The sequence below is a fragment of the Lemur catta genome, chromosome 12 (assembly GCF_020740605.2).
Source record: "Lemur catta isolate mLemCat1 chromosome 12, mLemCat1.pri, whole genome shotgun sequence".
NCBI classification, from domain to species: Eukaryota; Metazoa; Chordata; class Mammalia; order Primates; family Lemuridae; genus Lemur; species Lemur catta.
This window is the reverse complement of record NC_059139.1, coordinates 69,835,710-69,854,396: the sequence shown is the minus strand read 5'-3', so window position 1 is coordinate 69,854,396 and position 18,687 is coordinate 69,835,710. Positions and strand designations below refer to the sequence as shown.

The 18,687-nt window shown below is 30.8% G+C and overlaps 1 protein-coding gene across 12 annotated transcripts in view; it reads right to left on the bottom strand.

The window, feature by feature from the left end:
* Positions 1-18,687, bottom strand: part of PPIP5K2 (diphosphoinositol pentakisphosphate kinase 2) — a 74,679-nt gene that overhangs the window by 31,295 nt on the left and 24,697 nt on the right. For 9 of the 12 annotated variants that reach the window (XM_045565605.1, XM_045565593.1, XM_045565597.1 and 6 more), the window contains exons 9-20: positions 18,041-18,162; positions 16,609-16,710; positions 15,432-15,518; positions 15,199-15,274; positions 15,002-15,111; positions 14,457-14,542; positions 12,443-12,568; positions 12,180-12,301; positions 11,718-11,900; positions 7,110-7,251; positions 5,763-5,986; positions 298-425 (exon numbers count right to left, since the gene is read on the bottom strand). In XM_045565605.1, the coding sequence (XP_045421561.1) occupies positions 298-425; positions 5,763-5,986; positions 7,110-7,251; positions 11,718-11,900; positions 12,180-12,301; positions 12,443-12,568; positions 14,457-14,542; positions 15,002-15,111; positions 15,199-15,274; positions 15,432-15,518; positions 16,609-16,710; positions 18,041-18,162 (1,508 nt within the window). The remainder of the gene's footprint in view (positions 1-297; positions 426-5,762; positions 5,987-7,109; positions 7,252-11,717; positions 11,901-12,179; positions 12,302-12,442; positions 12,569-14,456; positions 14,543-15,001; positions 15,112-15,198; positions 15,275-15,431; positions 15,519-16,608; positions 16,711-18,040; positions 18,163-18,687) is intronic. The other 3 variants (XM_045565596.1, XM_045565600.1, XM_045565604.1) reach the window with 1 other exon arrangement.

Genomic DNA, 18,687 nt, shown 5'->3' with positions numbered 1-18,687 from the left:
ATAGTCCCAAGGAAGCTCACAGACATTAATGCTACTGAATGGGATACACATTGATGATGTCATGTGAATGATGAGACACATCCCCTATTCCCCATTCACCTCAGTTTTCTCTAAATTGAAGGCAAAAAAGAACCCTGGCTGGAAATTAATTAATAGGAATACCTAGGTAACCATATTTCTACAGTATGCCAATGATACGCTCCTGAATCCTTCAAAGGAAGATTCAAAAAGTAATTTAGATTTGAAGTATGCAAAAACAGATGCCTAGAGGTTTAAATAACCAGTATAGTTTCTTACACAGGATGGAGTTTATTTACAGTGTCATCATCTTGTGTCCTCTGAAGGTCTGAGCGAATTTTTCTAACTAGAGGAGTACAGTAGCCTTTGGCAATCTCCAGTTTTTCGGCTTTAGTTATACCATATTCCTGAGCAGAAAATACATGATATTAGAAAAAGAGTATAATGACAAATATCGCTAACAAATACACTCCTGAATTAAAAAATTCTAGTGAGACAAACATTTTATTAAGCCTTTTTTGAACATCAGACAACTCCAAGTTTGCTTTTTTTTTACAATTATAAATATACTGTTTCTAAACTATTACATATAATTGAAAGAATTTTGCGGTGGAACTGAAAAAGTTCTGAAGAAGGAGGACGAATGAATGAATGCAGTCTTTATATATGGTATTCAACTCAAACATAAAGTTTTAAGTGTAAAAACAACACTAAAAGAAAGATGGATTGGATTAAGGCCACAAACACTAAAGCACAGAATAAATAGGCAATAAACAATATGAAAAACAATATAAACTAAAACTATCAGAGTTTTGGCTCTCCAAATGTCAAAGATTAAAAAGGCCAACACATTCTTCAAAAGCCTTTAGCCAATATTTTAAAAGTTTTAACTAGTGGTAAGCAAACATTCCATTAAATTATCAAATTTAATTATGTCTGTCATCACTATGAATTAATCAGATTGATAAGGAATTATTATACAATGTGAACTGTTAAGAAAACATAGTAGTTGTAAGTAATTGCAATGAATATTACAGTTCAAAGTGGTAGGTTAGAAAATGACCTTATGTGAGAAAAGAAAAATCCATGACATGAGTGTGTGGAAGGGAAGAAGGAGAGAAAGGAAGAGGGCAGAAAGTGGGAAGGAGAATAGGGAAGAGAGAAGAAACACATATACCCTCTCTTTCCAAGTTTATTCTGGGATATTTCAATTTAAAGGCTATTTTCTGCTATCAGATTCCTCAAAAAAGATTCACATGGAATAACATCGGTGTAGACAACAGATCTCAAAATTGCCTAATAAAGAAAATCAGCACTTTCATTGATTACAGATGAAAGATGTGCAAAAATGGAACTCATTTGGGTCATTTACCTTAAACTGAAGCTAAGTTGGTTCAATAATCTTGCCAATGTAGATACCTGTGAAGTGGGTGCAAAAGGGATATGCATCCAATTGTGGATGTATGTGTAAACAAAAGTAAAATGTTGGAATTTTAAAATATCATCAGGTAAAAAAAATTTTTTAAATTTGTTATTAGCAAGGTGTGAGGAAACAGGCATTTGCATACACTTCTGGTCTGGGTAAAAACGGTTATGATTTCTGGAGCTTTAGAAATAGTCTTGAGAGCATGGAAAGATGTGTAAAGAGAGTGAAAGAAACTAAAAGGATCCAGATTTCCAAATATGAGAAATTGGTTAAATAAATTATTCTTACATTCACATCACTCATCCGTTAGTAGTAACAATGTATATATAGCTTTACTGATGTGAAAAGAAGTTCTTAATGCTAAATGAAGGAAAAATTCAGGTTGTAAAACAGTATGCTTTTCCCGATTCCATTTTTATAAACAATACATGTTATATATATGCATTTATGAGAAAAAGTAAATGTGCATGAATTTAAGGAAAGTGGCCTTAAACATGGACATTTTTCTTTAGCTGGTAACATTATAGTGATTTTTTTTAGATTATCTATATTTTCTAGTTTTACAACAAAGATACATTACTTCTGTAATAAAGAAACCTTTCTCTTCAAAACAGCGACATATTTGCTCATCTGCCACCATCAATTAGGACCAAATAATTTTTAGATACTCAAGTTCCCATATGTAGTTACAATATTACTGCCACAAATAGAACTGATTAAATAAATACTGGGTGAAGCTATTTAAAGGCTTCCTATGGTGAATTTAATGTCATTGAACTTTATATAGCGAAGCTATTATAAAGAATTTTTAGTATTTCATAATCTTCAGATAACCAAAGAAATTATCTTCAAACTTCAATAAATGTATCATCTCAATTAAGAGAATTTTAATATCAAATGTGGTCTTTAAATGTTCTTATCTACCACCACATCACTATGACTATCTTAAAACAACTTTTTTAAACCAAGGCCTTATTTTCTGAAAATTCAGTCTAGTTAAAAATGAAATGTTGATTCTATTATGCCATAAATACGTATCAAAATTAAAATTAGTTTCACTGTTAAAATAACTAAAAGTAACAGATCATATTTTATCATTTAAATTTAGATATGATTGAATTACTTAATTTACAAGGCATAGATATAAGAATCAATTTTTAAAGGCATAGCATCACTTTGAATTATATCAGAATGTATATACATTTTTCTTGCACAGATAATGATACCCCATTAATCTATATTAGTTCATTCTAAACAAGTTAAAATTTTATATTATTTGACTGAGACATCAAGTTTTGTAACTTGAAATATTCTTTATTTGTTTGAGAACTACAAATGCCAAGTTTTATTTTTTCTATTACATACATTTACGTTACAAATTATTACTATGGTATAATCTTCATAATTTTTAGTTATCTTTTCAGTGATTGGAAGTATCTACATTTTGTCCATGGGTTTTGCATTTATGAGGGCTAAAGTAACAAAGCAAGATAATATTTACTAACCTGAATTCAACACCTCACTAAAAAAAGAAGAAATCTCAAGTTTCTGCCACAAGAAGGACTGTGAAACCAAAAAGTTAGGGAAGTAAATCCAAATTGTGCTCTACTCAATTTATAAAATAATCTCAGGACTCTAGGAAAGCACACAAAAAGACTTTTGCTTTTAAAGTTATGAATTTACCAAAAATAGGACTGGTTCCTGTAAGCTTAAGCTTGGGCATAATTTTGTCTGAAGATTCTCAACATTTCAAAAATAAATAACTTATGCAAGAAAAATAATTTTAGAGTTCTCTTTAAATAAATTCTCAGACTATTGTGAAAATCTAACCTAATTTCAGCAAAGAGAATTACTGTAATATTGAGAACTGCTGAACTTGAAGAATTACTTTAAGAGATACAAATGATGGATCAAATCTTTTACAACCATGCTAATCATTAGTGCTTCTTCTAATTATGATATTTTAAAAAATTCATTATAAATATTTAGTTACTAGGACATAGTGAAAAGTTTCTTCACCTACTAAAGAATATATCTGAAATACATACACTGTGTAAAGAGGAGAAATTAGAAATTATCATCTAAAATCCTATTTTAACACTTGAGTTTTCTTTTGGGCCCAACTCTTAGAAACCAACTTTTCATCCAATTCTAAAATGTTTACTATATATATGATAGAAAACATAGAGGGGTGAGTGTAATAAGCCATGCAATGGCACAGAAATGATTATGGTAAACAATCAGACAAAGCATTGTGTATTTATTTAGCTACTCAATAGGGGATACATTTAGATATATTGAAAGCCTACCTTGAAAAATGCATATAGCTCCCATAAATATTTAAGAGTCTTATATTTCCAGCTAGTTGTTAAAAAGTATATTTTTAAATAATTTGCATTGTAAGAATAAGTACAACTAAGACCTTGAGCCTGGACTACTATCAAAGCAGTTCACCATCAATGAAGAAAATCAGGGTCTTATTTATGCTTCCAATGCATAATTAGTTGTTTACCTGAATTAACAGTAATCATTTCTCTTGGAATCTTTAATAGGAAAACTTTGAATGAATTCTCTATCTTGAATTTCATAAAGATGGATGCTGACTCAATAACTTTACTTAATGAGTTAAGTAGAATCAAGTCAGCAGCAGCTTGATGATCATCAACCTAAACCAATACTTAAAACTGAGTCCTGAAGAATTATGTATTCAATTTGATGGTAATCTTCAAACATCTTATGTTATAAAAATAAAACCTTTATTCTTTAAAATAAAACTTCTCTTTTACAGAATAAAACTTGCCTTTTTCATTTGGTATATGAAAGAAATTGTCAGAGAATGAATGAATCCTGTTTCTGTGTTTCTTAAAGTAGGGCCGAAAGACATATTCTTGACGTATGAGATATTTTCATTCTTTTTAAAAAGAATTTATGTTTGTACATAACTGATTCATATAATATACCTGAAACTGCCTATATTATATGTCTCATCAAACAAATATATGGTCCTCTTTTATGCTGAAGAAATAAACTAATCTTTAACATGTACACAAAGACCTGTAGGTAAGTTGCATACTGTCTGAATTCCCAGTTTTCAAAATCTGTAGTTTTTCCTGGACTGTCTATGAATAATAGAAAAGGGACACTAGCGTCATTTTAACCATTCTCATACATGTGCATTTATAAGTGAGGCTATTTAAACTTTTGTTCATAATCATTATCCTTTTCATGTATTTCATCTTTTCCTGCTTCTTAACTTTACTTAGTTCACAGCTGGAATATCTGATCTACCCCAACATCCCCTTTACAATATCCAAGTCATCTTTTAGCAACTGAGTTGAAAAAAGGTCCCAAAATGGCATCTGGAACTTTTTTCTTCTAACATATTCCTGATGTAAATGTGATTTGTCACTTGCCCCTTTATTTATCAATTTGATTCCCTGCTTAATACATTTCAGTTATTTGAATTCTTGGTACGCCTTTATTTTTATCCTCCTTTAATGAAAAGATCCATTATCACCCAAAAGAATAACCACTTACATCTTGATCTCTAAAGATTATTTTCAATACTTTAACATAATGTAAAAGGAATTGCAAAAAACTTTATATAGGGCCACAACTACGTTTTTGTTCCAATCCCCACATATTTCCATATAGAGCTGAGAGGTGCACAACAGGTATCCAATAAATACTTAAGTGATTTATCCTCTACTGCTTTTGGTTGTTTTGTTAGCATATTATTATTCTTTATGAGTATCAATTCTTAAATTAAAAAAAAGTCACTACACATTCTTAGGACAGTAAAACTATTCTATCTGATATAATTAATATAATGGTAGATACATGTCCATATAAATTTTTTAAGCCCAAAGAATGGACAACACCACAAGTAAGCCCATATAATATTAACTATGAACTCTGGGTGATAATGATGTATCAATATAGGTTCATCAGTTGCAACAAATGTACCATTGTGGTGGGGGAATATCCATAATAGAGGGTGGTGATATGCACATGTGGGGGAGGGGATATATAGGAAATCTTTGTATCTTCTGTTCAATTTTGCTATGAACCTAAAATTGCTCTAATAAATAAAGTCTGCTTAAAAACAAGTCACTAAAACCAACTATTAAAAACTCAAATGTGATTAATATAACCAATAAAAAGCTTAAAATGTAAATTCATAATTACCTAAGTTTCTTTTTAAAGTTATGACTTTTCTAGAGACACAAAAAACAATTATCTTTTAACCACTGATAGATATGTTTAATTATTTATTTATACGATACTATAAGAAAAATGATTCTTAAGAATTACTTACCTGAGGGATAACAATATCTGCTAATGCCTTTGAAAGCCTATATAATTCCATTGTGTTTTCTAATTTCAAGGAACCATTATGCTGGACATCGTATTTTATACAGTCATATATGTCAGGGATTTTACTAATATCATATCTTCCATTCTTTGTTTTAAAGTCTTTCTCCAACTTGGACCATCTACGTAGCATAAGTTCCAATGTTTCACTATGATAAAGCTGAATATCTAAAACAACATAACATTTTTAGTATATTCAACTTAAAATCTGATTAGGTACATTAAAAATATTGATAATTAGAAACTTTTTAAAGTGTCAAAGGTATAATAAAATTATAAGAAGCAAGGAATATTATCATAGGCATATGTTATTAGCAACCATATATTTTATACACTTGGATCAAATATAAGTATTTGGTCTAAGTACTTGGAACTAAGTTTATAAAAGACCTCTTCCATATGTTACTGACTTTAATAACAATTAGAAAAACAACGATTATGACAAAACTCTTTTAAGCTAATATATTTTTTTTTCTTTTTGAGACAGAGCTTCACTCTGTTGCCCTGGCTAGAGTGCCGTGGTGTCAGCCTAGCTCGCAACAACCTGAAACTCCTGGGCTCAAGCAATCCTCCTGCCTCAGCCTCCCGAGTAGCTGGGACTACAGGCATGCGCCACCATACCCAGTTAATTTTTCTATATATTTTTAGTTGTCCAGCTAATTTCTTTCTATTTTTTAGTAGAGACGGGATCTCGCTCTTGCTCAGGCTGGTCTCGAACTCCTGAGCTCAAATGATCTGCCCTCTTCAGGCTCCCAAGTGCTAGGATTACAGGTGTGAGCCACCGCGCCTGGCTAAGCTAACATATTTTCAATTTTGAAAATATATCATTTTTATTAGATTCACATAACAGAGTAGACAGACTATCTTTAACAGAAAGGAAACTTAGATGTTAAAAATAGATCAAATTATTCATTTTTACCAATGAGAAACCAAGGACGCCAAGGTTGTCCAAGTTATTAACCAAGCTAACCTTAGAACCAGAGCCCAGATCACCTTCTTGTTGCTTGCTTCTTCTTATTATGCTGCCTATTTACTACTTAATTATATGGCAATGCTACATAAGATAATCAAATGAGGATGTCTTATTGTTCCTTTCACGCTGCCATGGAACAAAGCGGCCATAACTTAGGTATTATTTTTTGGTGGATATATATTAACTCACATTATACTAGATCTCAAGAGAGGCCTGCTGTCTTAAAATAAGAAGATTAGTGTACCTTATTTAAAGATGCTTACAACAATTGAATAGTAACTTTTATTTGTTTTATACTCCAAGAAGCATAATATTTACCTGATGATTTGGGATCTTCCATTCGATGTCTGATTTGAGAAGTCAAACTTTGAATCAAAGAATAAACTTTATCACAAGTCTTCACAGGATTTTTAATTAAATGCATTGATTTGATAAGAGAAATGCTTCCAGATGGAGTAAGCTAAAAAGCAATAAAGTATATATTTTATATCTGGTTATGCTTAACTGTCTAGGAGAATAATACACATATTCCAAATTTTTTAGTAGCTGGAGAATAATTCCATACCACAAATTAAGATGACCCCCAAAATATAGATAGGTGACCCTTGAACACAAGTTTGAACTGCATATCACTTAATATGTGTAAATATGGTTCTAACCACTTAACATATGTTTGCATGTAATAACCCTAAGCCTCTATTATTATCATTATCTCTTCCCAGATGAGGTGTTTAACTGAAGTTAAGCTACTTGCTCAAGATCAAGCCACCAGCATGTAAAGGAACAGGATTCAAGCATAGGTAGTCTGGGTACAGAGCTGGTGCTCTTAACCACTATGCTCTTATGCCTTTGTAATGAGTTTTTTCCAATTCAACAAAAGCTGCTGAGAACAACGTAATTCTAAATTTTAGTTTTGTCACTTAGCTTGGCAAGTTATTAAACCACAGCAAATAAGTGTCTACAAATATAAAACATATAAAGTGGAATTCTGTTTCTGGTTATGATGAACAAGGTATTTTGAACTAATCTAATTGCTGAAGGTAAATAAAAATCCTGGGCAAAAAACTTCTATACTTCTGTTTTCAGGTATCTGAGAAATAACAAGGTTATAAAGAATTATGGAAGGAAAACTCAAAGGCTGGTGATCTAGAAAGTGAGCCTAGAATTTAAAGATGTTTTTGTACTGGAAACATTTGTATTTACAAATGTAGTCAAAAGAGTGCATAAAGGAAAATTTATGGCCTACAGTGCATATTTTATAAAAGATTAAACATTAATGAATTTATAAGCATCCATCTAGTGTTACTAGTTTTCAAGAATTAGAAAAACAAAACTATAGAAGGAACAAAATATTAAACAATAAGAATTAATCAAATGGAAAAGAAGCACATAATTCAGAGAACCAACAAATCTAAACAATGGTTCTTTGAAAGGACTAATAAAACCGATAATCACCATGGTGAAACTGATCAAAAGAAAAAAGGTATGTTAACAAACAAAAAGGGACATCTGTACAGACCCTGTACACATTATAAAGAACTTAAAGAGGACATTATGAACAAACTTCTAGAAGAATATAACTTAACAATACTGATATAAACATAACTTAGAAGTACTAACTTATTCTGGAATCCATAATTAGAAACTCTCCCACAAAGAAACCATCTATAGGATTTACCAGTAAATTTTACCAAAACTTTAATGAAATGTTTATACACAAACTACTCCCCCCAAACAGGAAGCACTCCCTAACTAATTCTACGAGACTAGCATAATCCTGACACTGAAAGCAAAGACATAACAAGAATAAAAAAGTAAAGGCCAATCTGACTCACGAACATAGATGCAAAACTCCTAACCAAAAGTATTAGCAAACTAAAACCAGTGATATACAAAAAAGAAAATACATACACAAAAAAGTTGAGTTTATTCTAGGACCAAGGTTAGTTTCACATTGAAAAAACCATATAATACAATAGATGAGAGAAGACATGATAAAATTCAAAAACTTTTCTTGAGAAAAACTCTTAGCAAAATAGGAACAGAATGGAATTTCCTTATTTAGAAAAAGAGCAGCTACAAAAAATATTTACAAAAAAATTTATCCTTAATGTACAAGCGTTAAATGCTTTTCCTTTGAGAACAGGGACAAGAAATGCTACTTCTATTTAATATTGTTTTATGGCTCCTAGCTATTGAAGTAAGGCATGAAAAAGTATAAAAAAGCATGAAGATTAGATAGGAAAAAATCTGTCAATACACTTTTAAAGAATAAAAAAAATCTAGATAAATTAGAACTGAGTTCAACAAGGTTGATGCATACACTGTGAATATTATAAAACTAATTGTTTCTATATAGCAACATCAGAAAACAAAATTTTTAAAGAGGTACCATTTACAACTGCATAATACTAAGCATCTCAGTCTAAACCTAACAGACCTTGCACACAAGATGTATAAGACCTCTAAGCAGAAAATTATAAAACATCATAGAGATATTAAAGTACATTTAAATAAAGGGAGCTACACTAAGTTCAGACTGAAAGACTAGATAAAAAGATAGAAATCTGCGCAAACTACACATTTAATGCAATCTAAATAAAAATCCCAACAGTACTTTTGACCAGCTTATTTTAAAATTTATACGGAAATATAAGAAAAGCCAAAAACGCTCAAAGAAGGATCCATGTGGGCATTGGGAAGTCTTATTCATTAGCACAAGGATCAACAAACAATACAGGGTCTAGAAATAGATCACACATATGTGATAAAGGTGGTACTATGGAATAGTGGGGAAAGAAGTCTTTTCAGTATGTGGTGCTGGAACACCTGGATGTACATACAGTTACAGGGAAAAAAAATCAATTTTGACACCTTTACCTCATAGCACACGTGAAAATCAATTTTATCTGGATTGCAGATAAATGTGAAGGGCAAAACAGCAAAGCTTATAGAGAATATCTTATAACCTGTCATTAGAAAAAGATATCTTAAACAGTAAAAATTGAACTTGGAATTCATGAAAAATAAGAACTTATCAAAAAACATCAGTTAAGACTCAGAGTAGGTGGTAGTATCTAAAATACATATATAACAAAGAACTCATATCCAGAAGAACTTCTATGACTCAATAAAAAAAACACAGACAACTAGTAGAAAAAAAGGACAGGGGTCTTGTCCTCATTAAAGAGGATATCTAAATGTCATACATTAAAACCACAACGAACAGAGGCTATACGGAGCAATGACAACTCTCATGGAATTCAGGTGGGAGTATATTAATAAGTTGGCTCAATGACTTTGGAAAACAGTTTGACATGATCTAACATCAAACATAATAAGCAAATCATGGTTCACAACAATTCCACATCTAGAATATACCCAAAAGAAACATGTGCTCATATGCACCATGAGAAATACAAGGATGTTCATAACAGCCCCAAACTGTAACAATAATAGAAAGCATATATAAATTGTAGTATATTCATAAAATAGAACATAGATCAACAAACTACAGCCTGTTGGTCAAATGTGGCCTGTGGCAAAGCCCATGAGCTAAGAATAGTTTTTACATTTCTAAAGGATAGTTAATTAAAAAAAAAAAAAAAAAGAATATGTAACAGACCATTTCAGGTCTGCAAAGCCTAATTTTTTTAGTAAAATATTAACTATCTGGTCTTTTACAGAAAAAGAAAAGTCTGCCAACCCCTGAAATAGAATACCACACAGCAATTATTATTAGTTAACTATGACATCATTCAATAATATGGCTGAATTTCACAAATATTGAATAAAAAAAGTCAGAAATAAAAAACCAAACATGTTCTACTACATGAAGCTTAAAAAAGTAGCCAAAGCAAATCAGTACTATAGAGCCATTATGGAAAACACTATAAACACTGCTCAAAAAACTAAAGATGGGACTACCATATGATCCAAGAATCCTACTACTGTGTTGATAGAGAAGGGAAATGAAATCAGTATGTCAAAGAGATATTTGCATTCTCACGTTCATTGCAGTATTGCTCACAATAGCCAAGATATGGAATCAACCTTAACGTCTGTCAATGCGATGAATCAGTGAAGAAAATGTGGTACATACATATAATAGAACATTATCCAGCCTTAAAAATGAAAGAAATCCTATCATTTGTAACAACATGGATGAACTCGGAGGACATCATGTTAAGTGAAATAAGCCAGGCACAGAAAGACAAACACATGTGATCGCACTTATACGTAGAATATAAAAAAGTTGAACTATAGAGGGAGAGTAAAATGGTGATTGCCAGCGGTTGGGAGAGGGAAGGGAATGGGGAAATATTAGTTAAGGCATACAAAATTTCAGTTAGATACAAAAAGTTCAGGAGATCTATTATACAACATGGTGCCTGTAGTAATAGCAATGTATTATATTTTTGAGAAAATTGCTAAGAGAGTAGATTTTAAGTATTCTCATCAAAAAATTGCTGAAGTCTGTGATGCATATGTTAATTAGCTTGGTTTAGTTATTCCACGATGCATACATATTTTAAAACATCATGTTGTATATAATAAATATACAATTTTTGTCAATTAAAGTAAATAGATTTAAAGTTAAAGAAAAGTAAAGAAAAAACAGTCAAAAACGAGACTACAATGGTTAGAGATGTATACTTATATAAGTATTTTGGCTATGATAGGACTAAAAAAGAACAACATAAAAGTCAGGATAGTATTATAGTATTATTTTGAGGAGACAGGGACGAGTGGCAATTGGGAAGTAAACAAAGGGGCCAGAGTTGTTCCAATGTTGTATTTCTCTACCTGAAGGATGATTACATCAGTATTTGCTTTATACTACCATAAGCTGTACATGTAATGTTTTATGCACTTAACTGTATGTGTGTAATATTTCACAATATAAAACAATTTGCTAAGACTCACCTTTTCATAATCTTCAGCAGTAAAATCTCTGTCTTTCTGAAGTATTTCATGAAGCCTTGCCTTCACACGTTGCTGACAACTGCTCAAAGAGTCACTATCGCTATCCAAAAGGCCATTCATATTTGCACTTTTCACCATTTGAACAAGAATGGGTGTAAGTTCTCCTTCTAGAGCTAACAGCCCCTAAAGATATTAAATAAAGCCAACAGATTTAAAAAATTAATATGCAAAATAGAAAGTACCATAATAACTACTTTGTTATGTGTTGAATTTCATAAAGTGTAAGGTAACTACAATAAATTAACTTTATTAATAATATAATTCATCCTTGTCATTTGAGACTTCCAAGGCTTTACTTGGAAGTTCCAAATATGAAATTTTTAAATACTGCCTTAATAAAAATGTTTTAAAATGCAATATTAGATAAAAATTATGGCAATTCTAAAAAATACTTATTTATACCTTTGCAAAAGCAGCTGCAGTCATCTGGACTCGTCCTTCATCAGAGGCATATATTTTAAGGTCATGTCGGTAGGTGCTATGTAATCTAAGTAAACCACAACCAGGAAATCCTGCATAATCTCCTGAAAATAAATCCTCAAATCACTTAAGCTATATTTTTATCTCACTGTATTTCTGTGAGTATTTAATAACATCACAAAGTAAACAAGCATTTAAAAATATGACTTATGAATTGAATCAAATTAAAGAAATCAAAGATTTACCTTGACCCCCAGGATACATACACCTGAAAGCTCTTCCAAGTTCTTCAGCCTGGACTCTTCCTGCAGGGGTTAATTCTCCTCCCCATTTTAGAACCAGAAGTAAGGACGGTTCTTCTCTTCGGTTGTCTACAATACGTGTGAAAGGATAAAACAAATTTTAAGTTTGGTTCTTTAAACAAATACGCTTCAAGATTAATTTTTTCTCTGTGCTCTTTTGCAGTGGATTATGGCCCATGTGTAATTATTTTGTTCCTAAAATCCATCTTTGTAGGCTGTTGTGTCTGTCAGGAATATCCCCAGCTTTACCTGTTAAAATCTTACTGAAATTTCAAAATTTCTTTCATACTTTAGGAAGACAGCTTCAGATTTTCTGAAGCAAAGTATTGCTTCTGCCTTCCCTGCTCTCACAGTGATCTGTCCAATGGATTTAATTTAGTTTCGCTATATCTGCTACAGTAAGAGCTCCTTGGCACCACAATCCAGAACTTAGATCTGTCTTTATATCAAGTGCCTTCTGCAGTGCTGTCAAATAAAAGGAACTATGTTAGTGGAAAAGATATACACGTTTTTATGATGGGAAATCAGTGACTTGCATAATTTTTAGGAAGACATGGGATGACAGAGCCTAACGTTTATTCTAATTTAAATTTTACACAACCTAATAAGTTTTATGCAAACAGTAAAATGTTCAAGAGTAGCTTTTTAAATTTGGAATTGTAAAATCTCTGTATGTCCCAGATCAGAGTATTTTCTCAGACATGAGGGAGGTACCATAAGTGAATGAGTTTCCACACTTAATTGTGACCTGCCTTTTTTGTGGTTAAGATCCGTGTTGGGTTCTAAAAACAAAGGTAATTTTAAAATAAGCATTATAAGCCTTTAAAAAACTTAGCGATGATTCATTAAAAGTGATAGAAAATCATCCTTTTCCTTGGGGCTAGTTAGCAGTTCTGTATGCTTTACCATGCAGGCTAATATTAATGTATGGAAGGACAGTTAACTGACTTTTTAAATTATGTTTGTTTATAGAATATTTTTGATCATAAACATTAAGACGGGAAGTGATATTGCTATCAATCACTAAGTGTGGTAACAGCAACATGTCAAATGTTAAAATAACTATATAAAGGTTAACATATTCAAACTTATGTTTGCATTTAAGATAATCATTACTTCAATTTTTGCTGTGAATATCCCTATAGATCAATCCTTCCCTGAACATTTGATTATTTCCTAGGGATAGATTCTTACAAGTAGAATTAAGGTCAAGGCATAACAACAAACTTTTTCAAAGTTTTTGATATACATTGCAAAATTACTTTTCAAAAAGTTGTGTCAATTTATACTTCTACCTGCAGACTGAAATCTTGTTGCAATGTATTCTCATCAGCATTCTTTATTACTAGTTTAAGAAAAGAAGAAAAACTTGGCCATTATGATAGGCAAGAGAATTATTATCATTATTATTTTATTGGCCACCTGCATTTCTCTATGAAATGACTTCCCCTGTCTATTTTTCTTTTGAAAGGGAAACACATTTATGGAATTTTGTACTGACTGCTCTTAGGAGACTAATTTTATTTAAATGCTTATTCTGGTTTACTGGGTGGAGGGAAATATCAATTTTAGAGAAATGTTACTTGTGTATTTTTTCAAATAGTATTTTAGTACTTCTTAAGCTTTCTCCCAGTATACTCTGCCCTCTTCTATCAAAAGTGAAAGAAAAGGCCCATTAAATAATATTTATAAATAAATAAACTTTCTGAAACAATCTCAGAGTAAAAGAGAGGTCCTAAGCAGTTTTTAAAATAATAAAATCTATCCTTTAAAGAATAAAAAATAAACTTTATCCTTTATTTAAAGAATAGAAGGCACAGTTAACAAACTCTATTTTTCCTTTACTCAGCATGCCAGTCCGTAAACTATTAAGCAGAAGATGGTCCAAACGTAATCAACAATGAGTAGTAAATCACTATGTATAAGTAAAACACTATAAGCATTAGGAATGACATACCTTCCTCTTCGCTAGACGTTTTAGGACAACCATGAGGGAGATAGGTCAATTGGACTTTACGATTTATTCCAGAAAAATGGCCATACCTGAAAAATAAAATGGCAAGCTAAATGGATCATATAGAATAAGCACACGTATTTTAAAAAATGAAGAATATAAGACTATAAGAGGTTAAATATGTAGAGCTTATAACAGGAATACTGGTGGGTATCAATTTTACTTCCTTAAAGCATAGTTCAAAACTTTATTTACACACCACTAAATCTGCAGTCATGTTAGCAATGTGGCCTTCATTCTAAGCCGTATTTCACAGAAGATACAAATTTAATGTCCTATTTTAATCTTCTCATTAAAATTAAAAGTAAAACTAAAACAATAACCTTACATAAAATAATCTATTTTCTCACATTAGATTTGCCCTCATTTCTCCTCAGCTACAGTGATAGAGTAAAAAGATAAGACTGTGAAGGAAATTAAAATGGAAAGTCACACAACGGAGAACTATAAGTAGTTACCACAATTAAGGATTTCAAAAAGATACTCACATCTCTAATACGGTCTTAAGCTGTTCAAGTTTTGGCTTGTTCTCTTCAATTTCAGAATCATTGTTTTGCCCCAGCTCCATAAGAAGCTGTCGTGCAATATCCAGCACTTCCTATAAAATAAATTAACAAAGAATTGAATTTTTATGTAATTTCACTGATAAAAATTTAAAACTCAACAAGAAAGCAAATGCACTTGCCTGTAATTGTTTTGGTTTTTTGAGTTTTAATTTCCCTGATTTATAACCATCACACTTTTCAAAAAGATCAAAAAACCTTATAAAAAAGACAGAGCACTGTTAGTCACCCAGATAATTAACATCATCACACTATATATTTAAACTAACATAATATATTTATCAAAAGAGCTTATCACTTATCAAAAATCTTAGAATTATACCACAAGTGTTAAATTATTCCTCTTAATACATACTTTTGATGTCTCACTTCCATTTTCATTTTTTGTTTTGGTGTTCGATCCCCATGACGTATAACAGCTATGACACATCTAAGTTCCATCCTAAAATGAAAAAAATATATGTTCTTCATACTCTAACAAAGATTTGTGTTGTGTAATTCAGATTAATATAAAAATCTAGTCATTTATTTAGAGTCTTTTACCATTTCAAGATCTTCCCCATGAAGACTAGTACTTAAATAACTATCTTAATTTTATGAAATCAAATCCTAAAAAAAAATTAAGAAGTTGGAGGAGCAGGTGATATTAAGTTATGTAATATGATAAATTATCTTCTCTAAGATGGCTACATTAACTGTGGCATAAAAGTAAATAGACTACAATCCCTGAACTTTATTAAGTATCTGCCCTGTAGCATTAGATCATTATAGACTGAGATTTCATTAAATCAAAACAAAATAAAGCTTCATATGATGGTTGCTATATTTATCTATTTGCTATATTTTGTGCATATAAGGAGAACAAGTATTTAAAACTCAAATTATCGGAAGATGAAATTATCTTAGAAGCAGGCTAGAGTTAAGAGGTATAATCTAGTGTTTGCCAAATTGTAAGATGCAGAATATAACCCTGCAGGATATTAATAAAGTTACCTGAAAAAAACTTTGTGGTAAGTATAGGAAATGCAGACTTAAAAACAGAATTAAACAGTTTCCCCCCTAATCAAAACTTCTTAGAATAGTTAACATGCTAATGTAAATGTGTAAGCTGTGAATATGAAGCATTCAGTCAACTGATCTGAATTTAAAGGAGTCATTTTCAATAGCAAAATATTTAAAAACATGTTGGCAATATTGGTCTAATTAATTTACCTCAAGATATGACTTGAGAGAACAAAAGTTGTATGACCACTATGAATTAGTACCTGTTTTATTTTTGTGGCTTGATTAAATAGTTCTATGATTATCAAGGCACATTTCAGTATTTTACTTGTAATAACATAAAAGAATTTTAGTCTACTGGACCCTTGTAAAAGCATATAAATCTATTCCTCCATCTTCAATTTGAATAATATGAAAACATACACAGTTTCAGTGTCTAATAATCATTAAGCAAATTAATTTTTATTGTAATGGCAGAGATTGACATGGAAAACCCAAGGAATTTCTGAATGAAAATAATTCAAACTTACATGGTTCCAGATGTAGTTGGTACAATTGGTATATCTTCAGCTTCTAAGGGTATTGACCAGGGGATATGAAATTGTGGAGCAAGCTCTCGCATTACAATATTTCTTCAAGACAAAAAAGGAAGAAAATCAAAAATTAGTTACATTTCAGGACAAAACTGGGTACTTAATGACACAACGACAGAGAATCATAAGAATTAAAGTTAATCTAGTGATTATATCACATATAAAGTAACCCAAAGAATCAACCTTGATCAAGAAAAAGTTAGAAGCAGTTCTAAATTGATGTGCCAAAACACATCAATGCGATAAAACAAATTTGGTATTTACTTATTTAATAAAATAAATTATTTTTAAAATATAAACCAACATCGAATTCAAATAAATCACTATAATTATATCGTATCTATTAATAATTACATACATTCTTGAACCCAAGATTGTCTCTTCTGTGTGGTCACAGTCACTGATCATTTTTTAGTTTACTGAATGCTTATAAAGCTATTCTAAATATCATGCTCATTTTAAACAAATCACTACTATACCAATAGGTTTAACAATGGAAACATGTTTAGTAATTATAATACTTCTTATTTTGTTTAATTTAGCATTTATTCATGTTAAAATTTAGTAAACTCCTTCCAATTTCAATTGAAGGGTAAGTTTACAAATCTTTGAAACATGTTACAGATTGAATATCCCTAATCTGAAAACTTCTGAAATTCAAAACACTTTTGGTCCCAAGCATTTTGGATAACTGATACTCAACCTATATAAAAAGTGACTCCAATTATTAAACATTTTAAAGTGTAAGTTTTCTATGGCTTTGTCATATTATACTTTGAAATGTCTTAAAAATAGTTTTTGCCTCGCTAGTCTTCTGAATCAAGGTATAAAAAAAACAAGGTGAAGAATATAAAAATGGTACTTGTATACGAAATAATTTATGTTCACTTGATAATCCTACGAATATCTCCAAGCAACGTACGCTTGAAGAACTGCCATGCAAAAAAATCCTGAATTCTAAATATGTCCATTTTACTGTTTACTTATTTCATAAATGTTAATTTTGTACCATTCAGAAGGAGAAGAAAACTTCTTCAACTGTAATTATATGGCAAAAATTTGAGGAACAGATATCTTCATAAATAAGCTGCTTAATAATCACCAATGTTATATAGCATTAGCTAATCTATTAAGTTAAAATACCTTTAGGCTTTCATCTATAAAGATCTTAAATTAATCTGTCTTTGATAAACCAAAGTATAACTCAGGATCTGGCATAGTCTTTGGGGATATCATTTTATGAACACTGATTTTTACTCTACAATGCTTTAAAAAATAACCCTGATCATTTAATGTTAAAAATTATTTGGTTTCTGAATAACTAGTATGGGACGGTAAAGAGACGAAAAATAAACTTAAAAATTCTTACCCAAGTATTTTTGCACAATCATCATAATACTTCATGGAATTTTTCACAAAACTGAAGCCATTGACATCACAGACATAGGACTGTCCATTGGCCCGTAACAAATCAAAGCCACAAACTGTTTGCTATTTAAAATAAGTTATAAACTTTAAAGTTTCATTTAAATTATTAAGATTCACAGTTTTCTAGTCTTATCAGAACATATTAAATTTTATAAATGCCTAAAAATATACTACTGTATCTTGGTTTATTTCACAGCAAGAAATGAAAGTAATTATTTATTTGTAACTTGAGTACTTGGAAAATACATTATATATGTCAAATGATTTGTTTAAGTTTCTTATCATGAAGTAGATGCAGAATAATAATGCATAAGGGACTAGAGGGGTCAAAAAAATAACATACTTGCTCTGGGACAAATTGGTGGCATCCCCCCCCCCCCGCAAAATCACACTGTATCAAAAAGTTCTTCAATTAACATTTAATTTGAAACAAAAGCAAAAATTTTAAAGGCTCTAATAAAAATCTTTGTACTACTAGAAATTACATCACTTTAATCCAAAAAGGAAAAAAAGGAAAAATAATTTTGAAGACACATCCCAGAGGAAATATCCAATTGTTCCTGTGAACCCCTTAAGCCCTGACAACCA